Source organism: Anarrhichthys ocellatus, unplaced genomic scaffold (genome assembly GCF_004355925.1).
Source record: "Anarrhichthys ocellatus isolate YVR2014 unplaced genomic scaffold, GSC_Weel_1.0 scaffold35, whole genome shotgun sequence".
In the NCBI taxonomy this organism is placed as follows: Eukaryota; Metazoa; Chordata; class Actinopteri; order Perciformes; family Anarhichadidae; genus Anarrhichthys; species Anarrhichthys ocellatus.
Window position 1 is genome coordinate 1,710,930 of NW_022280065.1, and position 18,753 is coordinate 1,729,682.

General features: G+C 45.5%; 1 protein-coding gene across 11 annotated transcripts in view; it reads right to left on the minus strand.

The window, feature by feature from the left end:
* Positions 1-18,753, minus strand: part of rbms3 (RNA binding motif, single stranded interacting protein) — a 277,908-nt gene that overhangs the window by 30,990 nt on the left and 228,165 nt on the right. For all 11 annotated transcript variants that reach the window (XM_031866616.1, XM_031866614.1, XM_031866615.1 and 8 more), the window contains 2 exons: positions 9,007-9,113; positions 2,002-2,045 (listed from right to left, as the gene is read on the minus strand). In XM_031866616.1, the coding sequence (XP_031722476.1) occupies positions 2,002-2,045; positions 9,007-9,113 (151 nt within the window). The remainder of the gene's footprint in view (positions 1-2,001; positions 2,046-9,006; positions 9,114-18,753) is intronic.

The window sequence follows — 18,753 nt, forward strand, 5'->3', positions numbered from 1 at the left end:
TATATATATATATATATATATATACTGTATATATATATATGGGTAATTTGCATCTTAATTGTATTTTAAATTCACTAATCCGATTTGCCCTGCAGGCCTTCCACCCACATTGTCAGCCAGGCAGCAGACAGAGATGTAGGGTCTTGTGGGGGTTATAGCCGGAGAATGTGTAACCGCGGCTATTGCTACGAGCCAGATCGGTATTCTCAGCAGGACGTCAAACACTTTTCAGTTGGTGTTGGGACAACCCTGGTGGAGAACCATGCAGGGTTGTCAACAATTCTCAATGTGCAGCCTGGGGGAATAAAGTGTCTGATTTGGGTACCCCAGATTTGCCACATCTGCTCTTTGCAGATGATGTGGTTCTTTTGGCTTAATCAGACTGCTACTTCCAGCACCCACTGGGGAGGTTTGTAGACGAATGTGAAGTCCGGGGTGAGAGTCAGCACCTCTGTATCGGAGAACGTGGTTCTCTGCCTAAAAGCGGTGGATTGCTCTGGCTGGCTTTGGGAGTGTTTTCTGTCGCCAAGGGAAGAAGTTCAAGGATCTCCGGGACTTGAGGGTAAAATGGTGCGTGAAATCGGCAGGTGGGTAGATGCAGTGTCAGTCGTAATGCAGGAGTTGTACCGGACCGAAGTGGGGAAGAGGGAGCCGAGCCAGCAGGAAAAAGCTTTTCATTTAGCGATCGATCGATGCTCCAACACTCACCCATGGTCACCTATGAGCTTTGGGTAGTGATTAAAAGAATCAGATTGCGGATACAAGCAGTCAAGAGTTTCCTCCATAGGGTGACTCGACTCAGGGACCTGACACATCCGGAGGGAGCAGCTGCTCCTTTCCATCAAAGGGAGCCAGTTGGGGTGGTTCGGGCAACTGATCAGGATGTCTACTGGGGGTCTTCCTTTAGAGCTTTTCCAACTGGTAGGAGACCCCGGGGTAGACCTTAGCACACACTGCAAGGATCACTGTATGTGTCTCATCTGGCTTGGGAACACCTCAGAATGCCCCTGGATGAGCTGCAAAACGTTGCAGGGGAGAGGGACGTCTGGACTACCTCGCCACCACAACCTGGCCCCAGATAAGCGGCAGAAAATGGATGGATGGATAATCCAATTTGCACTTGAATTTTGATGCACCAGTAAGCACAGTCTGACAAATATAAAGTGGCATTTCTGTTTTACATTTTCTCTTCAACTGCATTTTTATTTTCTACTTTGCATTAATACATGAATTAAATTGACTATATACTTCTACATTCCTTGCTAGCTGATTCACTTTATTTTTCTGTTTCCTACATTGCATTAGCCCTTGAATAAAACCGACTTCTTTAACATTCTTTGCTACTTAATTCACCCCTTTCCCCTTTTTTTCTGGAACACGTTCATTAGGCTTAACTTCTGGTCGAATGTATTACGAGTGAATCATTCCTTACCCAGCAGGTCTGTTGCTTAACACAAATATCTGCGGGATTATAATTTGGCGGAATTGCCGCAGAGGAGGCTTTTACATGGCAGGCTGTGTGTAATGAGTGATGCTATTCATCCAGTTCTTTTTTTTTTGGGGGTTCAGATCGACTCCAAGTCACTGGGGGATAAGTGGTTTAGGAAGTGGGGGATGAGGGGCTTCCTGTGAGTGACTGAGGCCAGAGGGAGATAGAGGGGAGCCTCAACACCCTCCTTCCTGCCTCAGTACTGCGGGGAAAAATAAAACATGTTGCCGGGTCATTTATTTCCACAGCGGCATTAAGTCATGACACAAAGACACAGGAACACACACACACACACACACACACACATGAAGAGCCAAACAGCTACGCTCTGCCATTTCTCACCGACACAAACCAAAATTTGACGTCCATATACATTTTCCTAATCAAACAGTAACAAAGTGCAGCCACTACATTCATCTTTATGTATGGCAGTTGTATTGACCGGGGCCCTATGAGCCAAGAGGTGAGTGTATTAGATGGTGGCAAGGATGGATTGACTGTCGAGCTCTTACCCATTCTGCATTGCAGCGGGATCATATGTTAACGCCATGCCAGTCTGAAAGAGAGAAAAACAACGACACGCAGGATTAATCACAAATCAAGAGAGTCGGATCAGAAACACTAACAAATGACATGAAGCTGCAACAGGAAAAAAGTAGCAATTAAAAAGACATAACATTATCTTTTTTTTTGTTTTTACCATTAAGAGGAATATCTTAACATTTTGGAAAATGTGCTTATTTGCCATTTTCTGTGAGTTCTTCTGAGAGTTAAATGAGAAGATTTGTTTGTACATTTAGATTTTTGTACAGATTAAACGAATGAGATATGCCGTGTTAATTAGTGAGCTATCTTGTCATATAAGTTTCTGCAATAAGCGTATTTCCCAAAATGTCAAACTACTCCTTTAAGTCTTCAGACAGGTGCGTAGGACCAAACAACGTTATTTTGTTGAGTCACAAGATTTCCGTGGATAGACCTTCGTCAGGAAGGATTAATATCTTGGTCTAAATAGTATTGGACAGGTGCATGTACACTGGACCGCATTCTGTCACCTGAGTGTGTTATTTTGTTCCGGTTATGTTCTGTATGTCTCTGGGAAATCTGTCGATTTCTTCCTGCACCAATGTCACCCACATAATTCGCCGCACCTTTATTGTACTTTGGGTATAACGCGATTTGTACCCTGATTCTCTTTGTACAAAATACATTTAATCAAATTCATCTTATTTTTAAATTGGAAAAACTGACAAGTGACAAAGCGAATGTAGGGAACAGCTCCGTCAATAGGACAAAGTGAATTGGTATTGAGGACGTGTCTTTTTCTATTTCAATCACATATTAAATCATGTATTTATGAATGAGAGGAAATGAAGAAATGCCCTTTGGAGAGAAAAGGAGTGAGCAGAAAACTGAGTTCTTTGTCTGCTGATGGTGTGTGTGTGTGTGTATGTGTGTGTAAGTGTGTGTGGGGCCCTCTTAGAGTCCAGGAGAGAGACCTGTGCGCCGCAATCCGTCATCTGCATTCCTGAAGGTTCTCTCTTGGAGGAGAGCTAATCCGATTTCTTTTAACGGGAGGCTGCTGAGGACGGCAGATTTCATCAGCATACACACACACACACACACTCTCGCACGCACACATCGCGTATACACACCTCCTCTTCTTGCCCTTTCTCTCTCTGACTTTGCTCTCCCCCTTCTCCTTTCTTCCTCCATCATCTTGTGTTCTCTTCCTTTCTCTCCTTACCTTTCCCTCTTCATCCCTCATCTCTTAATCTACCCTCCTACCCTCTTTTTTTTTGCCCTTCTTCCTCCAGAGGGCTACCTACACTGAGCTAAGGGAATAGCAGCTCAGATGAGCAGGTGGGGATCAGGGAGCCTGGACCCAAACCTACTACATTGAGCAATCACAGATAATCTATACCGAATGAATGGGGATGTGTGGACGCATAGTTAAAAAAGGCTTTCAGAGACATTTCATGTAAAGCTGTAAAGGCCAGATGAAGGGACTCGCATCAGCCCGTGTTATTTAAAAATCTACTACTTTTGTGTGTTTTCACCTTCAGTGTTCAAAGTCCCCGTCTGTGAGTGTGCAAAAGTCTTTGTGTTTATACACCGTCTTTCAACTAAATGTGAGGTCAAGCCTGCATGTTTGCGTGTGCGAGTGTTCACATGTGCGCTGATAGCGGTGGCAGATGTGACCAGCTGTCTGGTGAGGCTGATATCTCCCTCCAGTGCTGCCCTGGGTTCCATGTTCTGGTGAATACCACAGCAGAGAAGCTCCTGACCGGAGACCCTGCCTGGCCAATGACTGATTACTGATGAGGTCAGCTTTTGGCTTTGTCGCAGAAAGGAGATAGGAAATGAAAGAGACAGTTTTTTATTTTTTTTCTGAGCTTCATTTAAAGACTGAAAAAATAAAACCTTGATACTGTACAGATCCTGCGAATAAAGCTCGGCTCTGACAAAAGCTGCCAGGGACGGACCAGGCCTTCAAAGAGCTCGCTAAAAGAACATGCTAATGTATCGGTCCACATCCAGTTACACTTTCTCACCTCATGCAGTGATTAAGATGATTTAACTGACACTGTCTATGCTCATGTCTATAATGCATCATTAACATACTTGTAACGTGTAATCTGCTCTTTGACTCATTCAAATTCATAATGCTTCATAACAATAATCATAAAACATTGTGAAAAATGTCCAAGTATCATAATACGTCACGATTGTGTCACTGACATTTTTCTTTTTTGCAAGGATCTAGTGTTTTAAAATTCCCATCGTTGTAAAACATTATAATCTTTATAATCTGAGCATTGTCTGCTTTCAGTAACGTTTTGTCTGTTCTTGGATCGATATATTTTTTTACCTTTACATAAAGCCAACAAGGGTAACTTACAATCACATTATAACGCATTTCAAAAGAAGGACTTCTTGAAGTCAGTCATTAATTCAAGTTTTTGCAAGTTGTGAATAATGCATTTATCTGTGCTCTTGGGTGTACAAAATGCATTTTGTCTTGTCTAATGCATTTTCAATTCAAATGTGAATGCATTTTACCTTACAGAGAGAGCAGCATTAAAAAACGTGTGCGTGCGTGTTAGCATCCCATGTGTTTAACACGCACACCCTAACAAGGGTGAGGCCGAGTCATCGTATCTGGGTCCTCACACACACACACACACACACACACACACACATACACACACACACACACCTGTCAGGCTTGCACACAGAGTGGAAAGCCAGATGTTTTTTTTCATCTTCACTCATTCCCCTGGAGTAGGTGCTTGTAGAAGTGTGACTTTGAAACTTTTTTGTGTGTAGGAGTGTGTGTTGGAGAAAGAGAGAGAGAAAGAACGAACACCCATGGTGCTTGTGTGTGTGTGTGTGTGTGTGCGTGCGGTGTATAAAAATGTGACTAATAAGTTTGTCAGCATGAGACAGTGAGACACAGCACTTTCTAGACTCCCACTTTGGGTAGTTTACAAGAAAATCTGTCATATCGTTTCTCAATCCTCACCATCAGCCCGCCCCGCAGCACTCAACCCCTTGTAACTCCTGACTGATCGCGCAATGTGTTCCCTCTCTCTTTCCTTCTCTTAGTCTCAGTGAGTCACTCGCTCTCGCTCGCTCCATATGTTGCTGTGGGATCTGGGAAGACTTCAAACGTGGAGGAAGAAGAGACAGAGTGTGACAGAGAGAGAGAAACAGCAAGAAGAGGAGGAGGAGGAGAGTGCGAGAAAGAGGCAAAAGCAGAGTGAGATATACTGTTGAGATAGAGAGAGGAAGAAGGTAGGTAGAGAGAGAGAGAGAGAGAGAGAGAGAGGCATGGCTGCATCTCTCCTTCATCTGCCTGCCAGGGGGAGCGAGGTGAGGAATGGCCTCAGCTCTGATAAACGGACTAACATGTGATGCCTATCTCCCATCTACCCCCTGCCCTGCCTGCACTGGTGATCAATGACCACAAGGATGCACACACACACACGCGTGCACACACACACACCCACGCACACTCACACTACATGCTATCCTCATAAGGGCCTTTCTAATGGCTCGAATAGGTGTAAATGCATGCAGAATGGCATCGGAGGAGCCAGATCATTGGAGGAGGTCTGACTTGCATTGCGATCAGATCTCTAAAAGGTGTGAATGCAAAGTGTAAAGAAGAAATCTGTTGAAAGGTCACCCGACTCTTTCTTCTTTTTGCTCTCTCCAGCGAGGCAGGCAAAAAGCTACAGATGACCCCCCCCTCTTCCTCAGCAAAGGACAACAAGTAGTCCGCTAGCTCGGCCTACCGAATTAGCATATTGGCATCCACGATCATAAGAATGCTTATTAATACCAAGTGCAAAAAGGCCGACTGTGTGACAAAATGCCAATCTGATAACATATCAGATTGCATGTTAATATCAAGTCTAAATGAGGTCTAGTCCTTTAACCTGGATGTTTACAGTCTCCGCCACGTGCTTAGCATTACTCATTACGCTTAACCTTATTCTCTCAACTGATAAGATGGACACATGTAAGAAATAATGTTTCTTTTATATATGTTGAGATGAATTGGAGATGAGGCGCTGTATATTTTGGCCCCAACACATGTTTATAATGACAAAGCCAAGCTTTCAGTCACTAGACCTTCAGCAGGACAAATCCCTGAGCTCATAATGACATCAAATGGAGCGCACCTGGGCTGTGTAATGAACATACACATGGGAAACGCTGTTCACAAAACACTGATGATGAATCAATGAAAAGCAGTATAAGTGTGCAGCGAGTTTTCTTTTCTCCGTGTCTGATTTTGCCGCACTGGTACTGTGTCTGAAACTGTGGTGATGTTCACAAACACTAAGTTATCGACCACGTGTTTCGGTGAAGAACATGCAACGGGGTCGGGACACTGTTGGAGCGGGATAATGCAGAGGAGGGATCTCTCTCTTACTAAGACAACATGGAGAACTTTAAATGGAGATGAAAACACAAATAGGAACACAAAGCCTTTGAGTTTAAAAGTGTGTTCAGACAGAAAGCAAAGCCCAAACGGCTTTAACACATTTAACACATTGTTTCTGTGTGTCTCTGCCTATTGACGGTTAGCTTGTAGTTTAATTTATTTTTCCATGATGATGAAAGCCAAAATCACATTTATAGCCAGTGGGACTAAATGCCTTCATGTGTGTGAGACCAACCCTGTCTGCTTAAACTTCAATTCATAATAAATTAACGGATTGGTTATTTTGCTCAACACAAAGAGGAAACTCTTATGCTTTGAATATATTTATATCGAATGTACAGCATCTGCAAACTGCTCACTGCCACTGAACATCCCTGCAATATGTTTTACTGTTGACCTTTAAATATGATTAAGTGTGATTAAGAACTTTAGGGTTATATTGAGGCAACTCAAAGCACTTAACCTTAGAGAGAGATTGTGTTCCTGATTGAGTATCAGGAAAGACACTGGTGACTTATAACACGAGGTAAGATGCATCTACTTTTTAAATAGTAAATCAAAACACAAGCTTTTCCTAAACTCCTGCTGTAGTTGCCTTAACCTGACAACATGTAGGACTCAGGACTCAAACCCAGGACTCAGGTCTTAAAGAGAACGTGAAAAACATACTCTTTCAGTGCCTGTGCACAGGGTGTGAGGAGTGGCTACCAACCCACAAACTGTGAAATAAGACAATCTGCTCAGTTTTTTGTGGCCTGAGAACATGTGATTCATCGAGCCATGATTCAGATTTACCTTTCCTTCCTATGTCACGTGCAGGCTCATCAGAATAAACTTTAGGCATGTAGACGAAGCATCAGAATGGGGAAGAAAGGTGCTGTAAGTGACTTTGAGCGTGACATGGTTTGTTGGTGCCAGACAGGCTGATTTGAGTATTTCAGAAACTGCAGGTCGATTGATTTTCATGCACAACCACCTCTAGGGTTTTTTTGACAGTCGCCGGTTTTCCTCTAGAAGGTATTTAGAAAAGCAAATTAGTAGGAGTAGTAGTTCTGTGTGACACCGTACGCAGCTGTTTTAAGTTACAAAAGGTAGTATGTGTTTAATGCAGAGGAGGTAAGGGGCGGAGAATAAATGAACAAAAGGACAAGTTGAGTGTTTCCTCCATTTTGACAATGTAGGTATTTTCCTTTGTTCTCATCATACACACACACACACACACACACACACATATCCACGGTCATCTCACTTTACCTCCAGTCAACTGAGTTGACCCTGTTACTGTGTGTTGGCCGGCGAGGAGATGTAGCAATACAATTTAGGTTAAACACGCTTCGCTGGCTTATAGATGTAAGCTGAACATGTGATGGACAGACAGACACACACACGCACGCATGGCTAGTGTAATGCTCCACCATTCACTTCACAACACACACACACAGTCACTTCACAACACCCACACACACACAGACAGAGCATGTGTTTTCTGAAGGACAAACATTTCATCTCTCATGGTCTCATCTACCTTGCAGTTTCAGCACAACTGTCAGCCTCACTGAATGTGTGTGTGTGTGTGTGTTCACTCTATTCTATATAGTCCAGTCGGAAGCACTCCTCCACACGTCTCCTCTGTGTGTCCTTCCCAGTATAGCTGGTTGGTAGCCTACAGTATGAAGAGACTTTAACCTTGCCTCCACATGTTGCTGATGAATATGTTACCATAGCTCTGTATCCAATTCCTGCTTTCTGATGTATGGCGGGAATATACGTGTTCAGTGAGGCGTTCGGCTTGAGATGCAATTTGCGTGACAGCACCTATACATCTGGGGGCAGTTTGATCGATATCTGGGGTACTTTTCTTTTCTTTTTTTTTTTTTAACGGCTCCATAGCTTAGAGTAAATACAAACGACTGGCAGTAATGGTTTACATAAAGCCAGATGTTGGCAACTTCTCAAGTGGCCTTGTGAGCACGGTGGGGCCTGCTATTAGAAATACCATTACCTCAGAGGTAAATGCCTTGTCGGTAATCGCCTTGTCATGATGGAATGGAAAGAGTTTGGCCGACTGAGATTTTTTGGCCATACCTGGGTCTCCTGTCGATCAGTTCAAGAATAAATGTTGAGGAAATTATGTAAAATTGTGAAAAATTAGGTTGTTACACCTGTCTCAATGCTAGAGAGGAGAGGCAGGGGTTAGGGTGTGGCCGAAAGCGCAATGGACTTTGTCATCATAATAATTTTGTTGAATTGTAAATGATGGTTTGTCCTTAATGATTATTAATATTGCTGTTGTGGCACACCAAATTCAGTTGATCATTTATCATATTCTTGTCAGGTGATCCTCATGCAGAAAAAAAAAAGTAGTCTAGTATTCGGTGGGATCTGCACATGTTGAGAGATGACGGCTCATGCATTGGTGTAACATCTTAAATGGTAAACAGACTTTTCATATCGCGCCACACTTCGACATGTGGCCTGGAAGAGCCGGGGACCCTACCGAGGATCAGTGGACGACCCGCCTTACCCCCCCCTGAGCCACAGTTGCCCTTGCTCGTCTTACCTCGCCTTCTCTGTGCCACGGCCTCCCGTTCTGAGGGTACTTGCTCTGGCTCTGGCGTTTCTTCTGCCCTCCGTCGGCAAATTTGCACAGCAAAGGCTCCGTGGGAGCTGCAGAGAGAGAGAGAAAGAGAGAGAGAGGACAAAATCACATTAGGAGGACTGCATACTGTGACCCATCAGAGAGACAGAAGCCCTTTTGAACTGGGTCGCATTTCTCTTCTACCATCTTCTCTGTCTCCCCCCCCACCTCCCTCCCCTCTTCTTTCCTACGGAGCTCCAAGAAAAATTCCCAGACTGACGATGTTGGCAGGCTACCCGCGCTACCCCCGGCCCGGGCTGGCAGCCCATGAAAGAGCATTGCAGGGTATTGTTGAAATAATAATCACAGTAATCGCTCTTGTAAAATACCTCTGAGATGGTAATGCAGGACCGCTCTGTCAGCCCAAGCTTCTCTTTTTTTTTTCTAGAAGGCGTTCCTGACACGTAATCCCTCCGTGTTTCACTTTATTAACAGGCTTTTTCTCTTTTAATTGAAATAGCAGAGGCTGTCACAGATGGTAATGTGGCTGTTCTCTGAGTAAACACTGGGGGCATCCTAAATCGTGAGAACAAAAGTAACAGAGGATTCACTCGAGTGCCCTCGCTACAGAGCTGGCAAGTGTCTATCATCAGCCGGCAGGAAAACATGACGCTGTTATTAATCTAATAAGAAGAATTTTAAAAAAGCTCTCTGTACTGCAACCTCATCCAAGCCGCCTCTGTATCAACAGCCTTTTGTATGCATGATTGCAGATAAGAGGTTGATGAAAGTGTTGCGATGACCTACGCCGCCATGAATGTAACTTCTCAAAGGGCACTTTCTCACACTAGAGCTGCAGGTGAGCACCGACAGAGACAAAAATGGAGTCAGGTAGAGAGAAAATGTAGCGAATGATGAAAGAAAGGCTCAATGAAAGAGAGTGAAAGGGGGGAGGAAAAAAAAAGCAGATATGAAAAAAGCTTTTCTCATGAGAAACTGTCGGCTCTCTTGGCCCGGGATCTGGGGGTCTTAACATTGTCCGTCCCCCTTTCCAGTCTGCGTCAGCGCGATCGGAATCTCTTTGGAGGCAGACTGTGGAGCGATGAGAGAGGGGAATGGAGACAGTTGGACCAACGAAAAGAAACAGAGAGCGTGAGACAAACAAGTCAGAGAAAGAAACCCGGGAGGAGAGTGAAAGAGATAAGAGGAACAGGTGAGCGACCGTGGGAGAAACAAGGGAAACGGAGTGAGAATCTACACCGGGATCAAGCGCTCTGTTCCCTGTGAAGGCCGCACAGTTCAGCAACAGTACAGCGCGCACCGAGCCAGCGAGCTTGTCCAAACACCTGAACCGCTGCTGCCCTGCACCTGGTGGCTTAGAAGGGACCTGACGGCCTGTCATCGCGTTCGCATTACGGGCCTGGCAGCTCGCGACACGGCCGCTCCGTGACGACACAGGCAAACTGTCTGCGGCAGAGGTGAGCAACGGGACCTTTCATCACACCGGGAGGATTGTTGATGGTTTAATCCCCGCTCCCCAGATGTTTGGAGGCGCTTGGGCCTTGATAATATTGCAGCATGCACAAGACAGGGGAGAAAGACGTGGTGTCGGGATCGACAAGGTAGTGAGTGACGGCAGTAAAACAAGCTGGAGTGAACTTGTGACGAGCGAGTGTTCCAGTTGAAAGAAATAATTAGGGCGTTGATGAGCTAACATGATAATGTGTTGATTAATTTACATTTTCTGCCACATTTGAGGGAATTCTTTTGTAATTACACTGTGTGGGAGGGACGTGGCACAAACGAAACGCAAACAAACAGAAACTTAAAATGTGTTTATGTGGCTCGAGGGTCTACAATGGGACCAAACTTTTCAGAGTCAGCCCAGGAGAATGTTGCCGGGGAGGGAGAGTGAGAGAGACGCTGCATAAGAAAAACAACAAAAGCTCTTCCAAACCTCTCCTCTGGCACTCTGAGAGATAATTAGCAATCGAAGAGATTTGCCGAATCTGAAACGGAACACGCTGACGTTACCCCCGTGACTGCATCCCCAGTTCCCACAGCGAGCTGGCCAATTTATTTAAGAGCGCGGCCCAAGATCAACAGCCTCATACCGCCCCGCCTGCCCTGTGATCACACTCACCCCTCCGTAGCCCCGACACACACAAACACACACACACACCCTTAAAACCGCTCTGCTACGACCCAAGAAAACACGCAGAAATACCGACAGACACATAATGCTAACTGCTGCCAGCCTAAAAACCTTTCTTAGACCTCTCGCCATACAGCGTCATCACTGGCACAGCCCGGAATAAACTAGGCCACTGGCTGTTCTTACTAGCATGCTGATGCTGCTTCTTTGGGAAACGGGCTCCAAATACAACACATTTCACACTGGCTGCAGTATGTGTCGAGGAGGCCGCTTAAAAAAACCCCCCAAAAAGTTGCCTTATGAACCAATTTGCTGCCCTTTAATGGTCCAAAATCGTGGGAAAAACACATAAAGAGCTTTTGGTCAGAGGTCAACAACTGCGCTAACAAGGTGCTCTTCGGGAACACCTAATTGTATTTTATGTGTGTTGCTGTAGAAACCGGTAAACACGTTAACGAGGGGCGACCGCAGACATGCAGTACGCACATGCATGTGTGCCAGATAAAAACTCACGGACAAGCACACAAAGTGCTAGACGGTTCACCGAGAGGAAGATGCCTCACGTGATCACGGCCTCGGCTCAACCACACTCCAGACTGCACGTTTGGCTCTGAAGAGACAGTCAGTGGCTTTCTGCCCATCAATAGACCCATAAGCAGCCAGTAAAATGAACCAACGAGTGCATGCATATGTACTTCTGTAAGACACAGTGCAATTACAATAGCCTTTTAAATTGAGGCTTGTTTCACTTTTGAGTGCAGCGTTGCATAAGTAATCGTTGCTGTTACGGCATCTGGGGGAAATCAGCCCTTTGTCTGCAGAATAACAGCCAGCGCAGCGAGACCACCAGATCTCACCGTTCCTTTTCTTCATGGTATCTGCAGGTGTGTGCTCCGGATGGCCCCGCCAGGCCAGCTGAATAACATCTTCATCCGTGAATGCAAATCAGCCCGTGCATTAAAACGCATCAGTGTCTGCATGTTGTGCAATCATTCCGCTGCTCAGAATCGGATTGCACATCTGTTTGGCCTGAATGGTGAAATCAATGCAGGAATGCCCCCCGAGCCGCAGAAGGAGCAGGGTAAAAGGGTTTCAGTGAAACAGCCAGCTTTTTCACCATCGCGACGGTTACAAAAGAGGCTTCTCACAAGGGCTCGAAGGGCAAACTGTGCTGGCCTTGCTTTGCTCTCGGTCTGTGCAAAGCCCTGAAGAGGGTCGAACAGAGGCAGCTGTTCGGCCACTTGTACCAAAATGTGTCAGCCTGAAAGGGCTTTAAGAGAAAGGAAGTTTTCCACTTCTCAATGACAACTTTGGTTCAAGGTTCCAACAGGTTTCCTGGCTTGAAGTTTCCTCAGCTCAGCGTCTCTGAAAAGTCATTCGGGTGGCTCGCTGTGTTTCACTGCAAGGACGTGTTTGGAGGGAATCGAGAAAAGGAAGAAAGAGGACAGTATTTTATTGGAACTCTGCGGCACTCCGACGCTGCTCGGGGGGATCTCTAATTGGATCAACAACTGTCTGATTCCCATCAGCCAGCTTGACCTGTCTGCCCAGACTGAGGAGGCTGTGTATTATGGGAAAGGGAGAGAAAAAAAAAAGAGTGGGAGGGAGAGAGAGAGAGAGACAGAGGCAGATACATGAGGAGGAAGGTGGCACAAGGGACAGTGTTCTAGAAATAGATAAAGATGAAGTAGCCATGATATGAAAAACATATTACAGGTGCACAGGACAAACGAGAAGGCACATGGACCAAAACTACAGCGGCATTTATATATGTCGCCATTTTTAGAGTCAAATGGGCGAGCTCAGAATGGCCGCCAACCGGGAAGACAGGCGGCAGCAGCTACCGCCCTACGGGGAGGGCTTTGACGGGTCCCAGTCGATAGCTCTCACAACTGCCACGCTGGCCTCGCATCCTTCAGCGCGGAAATGAAGACGGTCCGCCAGCCGTTTTGCTGACAGGGACGGCACACGCGGCTCAATGACACGGCCCGATAAATGGAGAGGGCGCCGAGAGGAGAGCGAGACAAAGAGGGAGAGGGAGATAGATGGAAAGGCGGATACGGTGTCATAGAGAGGCAACAAAAAAAAAAAGACATGGTGAGACAGTGACGGAAAGAGACGGAAGAGAGAGGGACTCGGCGATGGCAAAAGTGACAGGCGCCGTCCAGTTTTCCCCCTCACGATCTACGGTATATACTATATAGAAGAGTGAGTGAGATAAGTATAGGGAGAAAGGATGTCAACAACGCCTTCGCTTCTCACTCTGCATCCGCTACACATGCTCTACGGCTATTGATCAGCCTTCGCTCAACCTTTCCCATAGAGGGCTTCTGCAGCACGCCAGCCGGTACAAGCCTGAGATGATATTATGGATTACGGGAAAGGATGTGGAGGGAAGAGCCCTGGATGCGGGCGGTAGAAGCCTGATCGATGAGCTATTGCGCACTTAACAAGAGTAATGTTATGTAGGGAGTCTCTGACATGCTAATCCATCTCTCACTCTCTCCGTCCGTCTCCCGCGATCGCTCTCTGTCGTGGTTATGTGCTGTTGGCCCATCTCTCTCACCATTTCTTTCTATCTATCTATCAATCCATCTATCCATCTATCTCTTCATGCGCCGCTGAGCAGACTCTGATCCAAGACCAGATTCAAACAAATAAAGCTGATGGATGAGATGAGCTCCATCTGTGTCTGGCAAACAGTCCGTCTAAAATGCAGTAGACTAACGACATTCGACTGAGCCCATTTAATGGCGGTGGGAAAGCAAAACACGCTAACATGGCTTTTAGCTAGTCCTGGAATTCGCAGACATCTTTGTGAAACGTTCGGACAGAGAAGGTGAAGACCATTCCGCATGAGTGCAGCTGAAATTATTTTAGCAGATGAAAATATTGGTTGCGCCTCAGAGTACAGAATGAATCTACCCTTACAGTAAATGTGTGAGCAGCAAGTGCGGCGCCAAACAGGCGGTGGGTTTCCAGCTGCCAGCCAACTCCTGTGAGACGAGCTCTGAGCTACGAGAAATTATTTTCGAGCTTAATCAGCTAATTCCGCTTGTAGTTGCCATGGTGAGAAAACAAACGGCTAAAAAATGACTGAGCTGTGTGAGTACAAGCTAGTGCATGTGTGTTGGCCAGCTGTAACAAACCCCAATCCATTTATTGAAATAACATTTATACAAACAGACAGTCCTCGCCGCATTGATTCCAAATTGCATAGTTTGGTGTCGCTGGTTCCTGCAGTCAGCTGCAATTTTAAAGTGGCCAGTGGCAGATGTTTCTAATGTTGAACCCACACATGCTGCTCCACAGTGCCAACATCTTCGCTGCGGCAGTAGGTCTCAGTATCAGTGGCGGCTTTACACAGCTGGCCAGGGTGGCAATTACAAGAAGCCGCACTGTGGTCGCTTCAGATTTGTAAGAGTATAGTATGAGATTGAAAACACTATTTGCGGAGTGGATTTGAAATAAGATCCCAGCTAAGAAAACAAGTACGATGTGCAACCGCCGACATGACGTCAATACGTCACAGGCCAGTAGTGAGACTGGCTGTCTGCTTCGGAGACTCATTCTAAAGGTCTTCATCACTGGTCTGCACATTTTATTTGTGTTGCTCCTAACACAGTAACACAGAGACCCCCTTTCTATGACATAGTGAGTAAAAAAGAATTAGATATTATGCCTCCGTCAACCAGTCAGGTTGCAGTTAACATCCATGTCTGTTCAAGATCACTTCATCATTTTATCCTATTCGACATTTGTGTGAATTTGTCATGAAATTCATCTTCGAGGCCAAATGGATGTTTGTGCCGAAGACATTCCCTCAAGCTGTTCTTGAGTTATCTCGTTCACGAGAATGGGGCGGACATGAGGTCACTGTGACCGTGACACTTGACCTCCAGATTCTAATTAGTTCATCCTTGGACATTGTTCCATAATTGAAGACATTCCCTCCAGGTGTTCCTGAGATATCACGAGGATGGATTGTATGTCGGTCGGTGCGGACGACCCGACAACACAATGCCTCTGGCCGCGGCTGTCAAAAAATCTCATCCAAATTCATACTGATGGCTTATGCTGCCATTACATTATCAATACAAAAGTAACTGAAGTGTACGAAAATGTTGCAATAACCAACTCTCCAATGAAATAACCAAAAGAAAAGGAAAGAGACTTCTAAAAGTAAAGAGACTTCCCCCAGACAGTAACAAGAAATACGTGGTTCTCTTTGGCCTTATGGCCTAAAACTGGCCATGGTCGGGCCGTGGAGCTCTCTTTCCATGGCAAACCGTTTTTGGCTGTAGCAGACGGACTAAAGAGCAGCTGCTGGTGTGCTTTGCCTGTGGGGGTTGACGACTGCTTCCACTGTCTGTGCCGCTGCCTGTGTGGGCAGACAGCGCAGCCATCTATGTCCCTGTTAGCAGAGTATTATAACACTGCCAACGCCTCCAGTGACCCGTGAAACCTCCCATCTATAGAGATGAATCATACAGATGGGGGCTTTGTAATTCAACAGAACTGCCCGTCCACCAGACCTACGGCAAATATCTCTCGCTATATACAGTATGACACTTAAATCGGTTTTGCGGTCTCCGAGTGCACCTCAGAAGACGCGATGAAGTCTATCTTCTATAAGCGTGGGTTTCGTATTATTATCGCCGAGGTTTCATTATTTACATCAATCACTCTTACTCAGCTTTACACAGCTTCGACATTATGCTGCAGCGAAAATAATTTAGGTTTATTTATCAAGAACAGATTTGGCTGATGGTGTTCTCCAGTACCGCACTGCTTTACATTCACAGAGTTACACAAACTCACACTCAGAGTGCATTACAAGCAGCCCTCTGTTGTGATCCAGTTTGTCTTCGGAGTCTCATGCTGGCCGTTAGGTGCGTTGCTAAACGATACCTTGCCTCTCATACAATTTCCCAGATGGTCCCGGGATTCTAAAGTACGATTTGTTTCTGGTTTAAGTAGGGTTATGTAACCTTTCGGCAACCGTCGACGGCAAATTGATAATGACGTTTGAACAGAGGCGGAAAATATGCTTCGAGCCGCAAGCACAAGAAAGCCTCATCAGTTAGCATGATGAGGCACAAAAAGAAAAGGCTGTGTGTTTGTTAACTAGGTTTCCACCGGAGGGGCTTCCAGTAACAACGGCATGGACAGGAAAGAAAATGAAATTACAGCACAATAAATGAATTATCAATATAGAGCCCTCGATACTGTATCTGAGGGGGATCAATACGCCACGGCTGCAATGTGGGCCGAGGGCGGAGGGCAGGCCTATAGCCGAGGGACCAGCCGGATCAATAATGTCACTGGGGGTGATTGACGATCAATGCTGCCAGTGACGTTGATTTATGATCAATGAAAGCAGGGCACCGGACTAATAAGGGGAGAAGGGGCGGGGGGGGGGGGGGTTCCACAGCCTCCCCTTTACTGTAATTGATTGGGAATCGATGAAGAGTGGCACCGTGGCTGATTAGGGATCAGGTGACTCTGTGGCGGAGGAAGGCAGCTTTGCGTGAGAGGATTTGGTTGGCTGCGTGGAGACCAGCCTGTCTGAGCCGAGCAGAGCTGCAGAGACTGTAATTAAAGCCGCGCTGAAAGGAGCTTTCCACTGGTTGATAGAAGCTGCAGGTGCAGCTCTCTTTGCTCTTTCGCTGTCAAAAGAGCAGCCATGCGTGCGCACACACACACACTATCTTTACACACTCACAACCAAAGACAGCACAGGAAGGGCTGCACTATGTTTCTGCCATTCTCCCCCATAAAAGTCAAATCTGTTACTCGACATCCTCCGTCTCTTTTGCCTTGTTTTCTCAGAGTCTTTAGCTATTTTAAGACACTAGCGTTGCTTTATGGGGGTTCTTGCTGCTATAACCAAACGTGTCATTGTTGGAAAATGATGTGTTACAAGTGTAACTGTCAACAGATTTTAGTAATCTCATTAGTGTTACTGAACTAACAGATGCAGATGTTGTCACAGTGGAAACTTACTTATTTTAACCCAAAACATGATCTTCTATTAACCACGTGTTGTTGCTGAAACCAAATCATAATTCAGAATGCGTTTCAAAATCAAAATCGCGATGAGCGGTTAAAACACTATAACGTTGATATACATGTGTAGAAATACTGATATGAAGCGTACAAACAGGTGTAAACACCAAGTTTTAGTGAGACGCCGTTTGTCTTTTCTGAATGACATGTGACCAAAATGCCTGTAGAATATTAAACATAATGTCTATAGTCGTCCTACAACAGGAGCAGGCACAGATGTGTTATGAACTGGCTGGGTAATTTCAGATTAGCTGTGTAGCCATCTCCATAAAGGACTCAAAAGCCTTAGTTAGGTTCAAAGTAAGATGGCTAACCCACTCATCTGCTCCTTCGTCTGACAGACCCCTGTACTTATGAACTTCAAACAGTGCTTCAGACATTCCCAGGGCTCATAACTCATTCATTTCTTCGGTATTCTCTTTGTTCTCGAGCAGCGTTGACAGTAATCTTTCCCCCAAAAAAGTTGCTGACAACAGAAGTGGCATCTTTCTTATGGTGCACACTGAATATATCAAAGGCTTTCAAAGGAAATTGTTATATTTCCTGGCTGATCTCCTGAAATGTATAAATTGCTTTAGATTCTAAAGTTCAGGTAATTAAGTGAATACAAAAAAAAAAATACAAAACTGACAATCTTTTGCAATTGACTTGCGCAGCAACATTACGTGTCTGCCGTGTATAATGTCTAGTGATTCTGTCGTGACTCATCGCTATTAGAGCGTTTTCTCTACCTCCTACAAATTTAGTTAAGAACCGGTCAATGTGGTGTAAACTGTTGATGCTCCAAAATAATCAGTTCAAACATAATTCGAGATTTAAACCCTTGAAACAAAACAATCTCTGATCAAAACCTGACCGCACTTCCTTCCTGTGTCAGTTACAGTTTTCTTCTCAGTCTTTGAAAAAAAAACACACAAAAAAAACCCATAAAACGTGTGAAGGCCGTCTTAATAGCACATTCCTTTGGGGAAAAATTACACACTTGGCAAACTCCTCAGCATTATTTATTCTAGCATCAGTAGCTGTGCGCCTTCCTCCCCTTGAGAGAGCGATAACCAGAGAGAGAGGTCGACATGTGGAGAACAACTTTGGGTAAGTCCTTGCCTAAACATCTCAAAAGTGATGAAAAGGCTTTGTTTTTCCCAGTCGGCGTTAATGGGCCCCAATCGATGTGGGATAGCCGTGCTTTTTTCTCCACATGTCCTGCTCCCCCGGGGAAACACAGGGAGGTAATGCGGGAGGGGAGGGATATTGACACAACGTCGATATCACCAGGGTTCACGGGCACCGGCGCGGTGAAGGTAACTCCTGCTTACTTGGAAGTTGAGGTCAGCCATCGGGGAGAGGGGGAGCTCCTCATCAATGCTGCATAAAGGACAGCAGTACAGCCTGAGTGGGTCGGCCTGGACCGTATTTTAGTACAAACACTTGTTATACTGATGATATTCATCAGCACTTATTGATTCCACTCCAAAAGAAACCACACACACACACACACACCAATG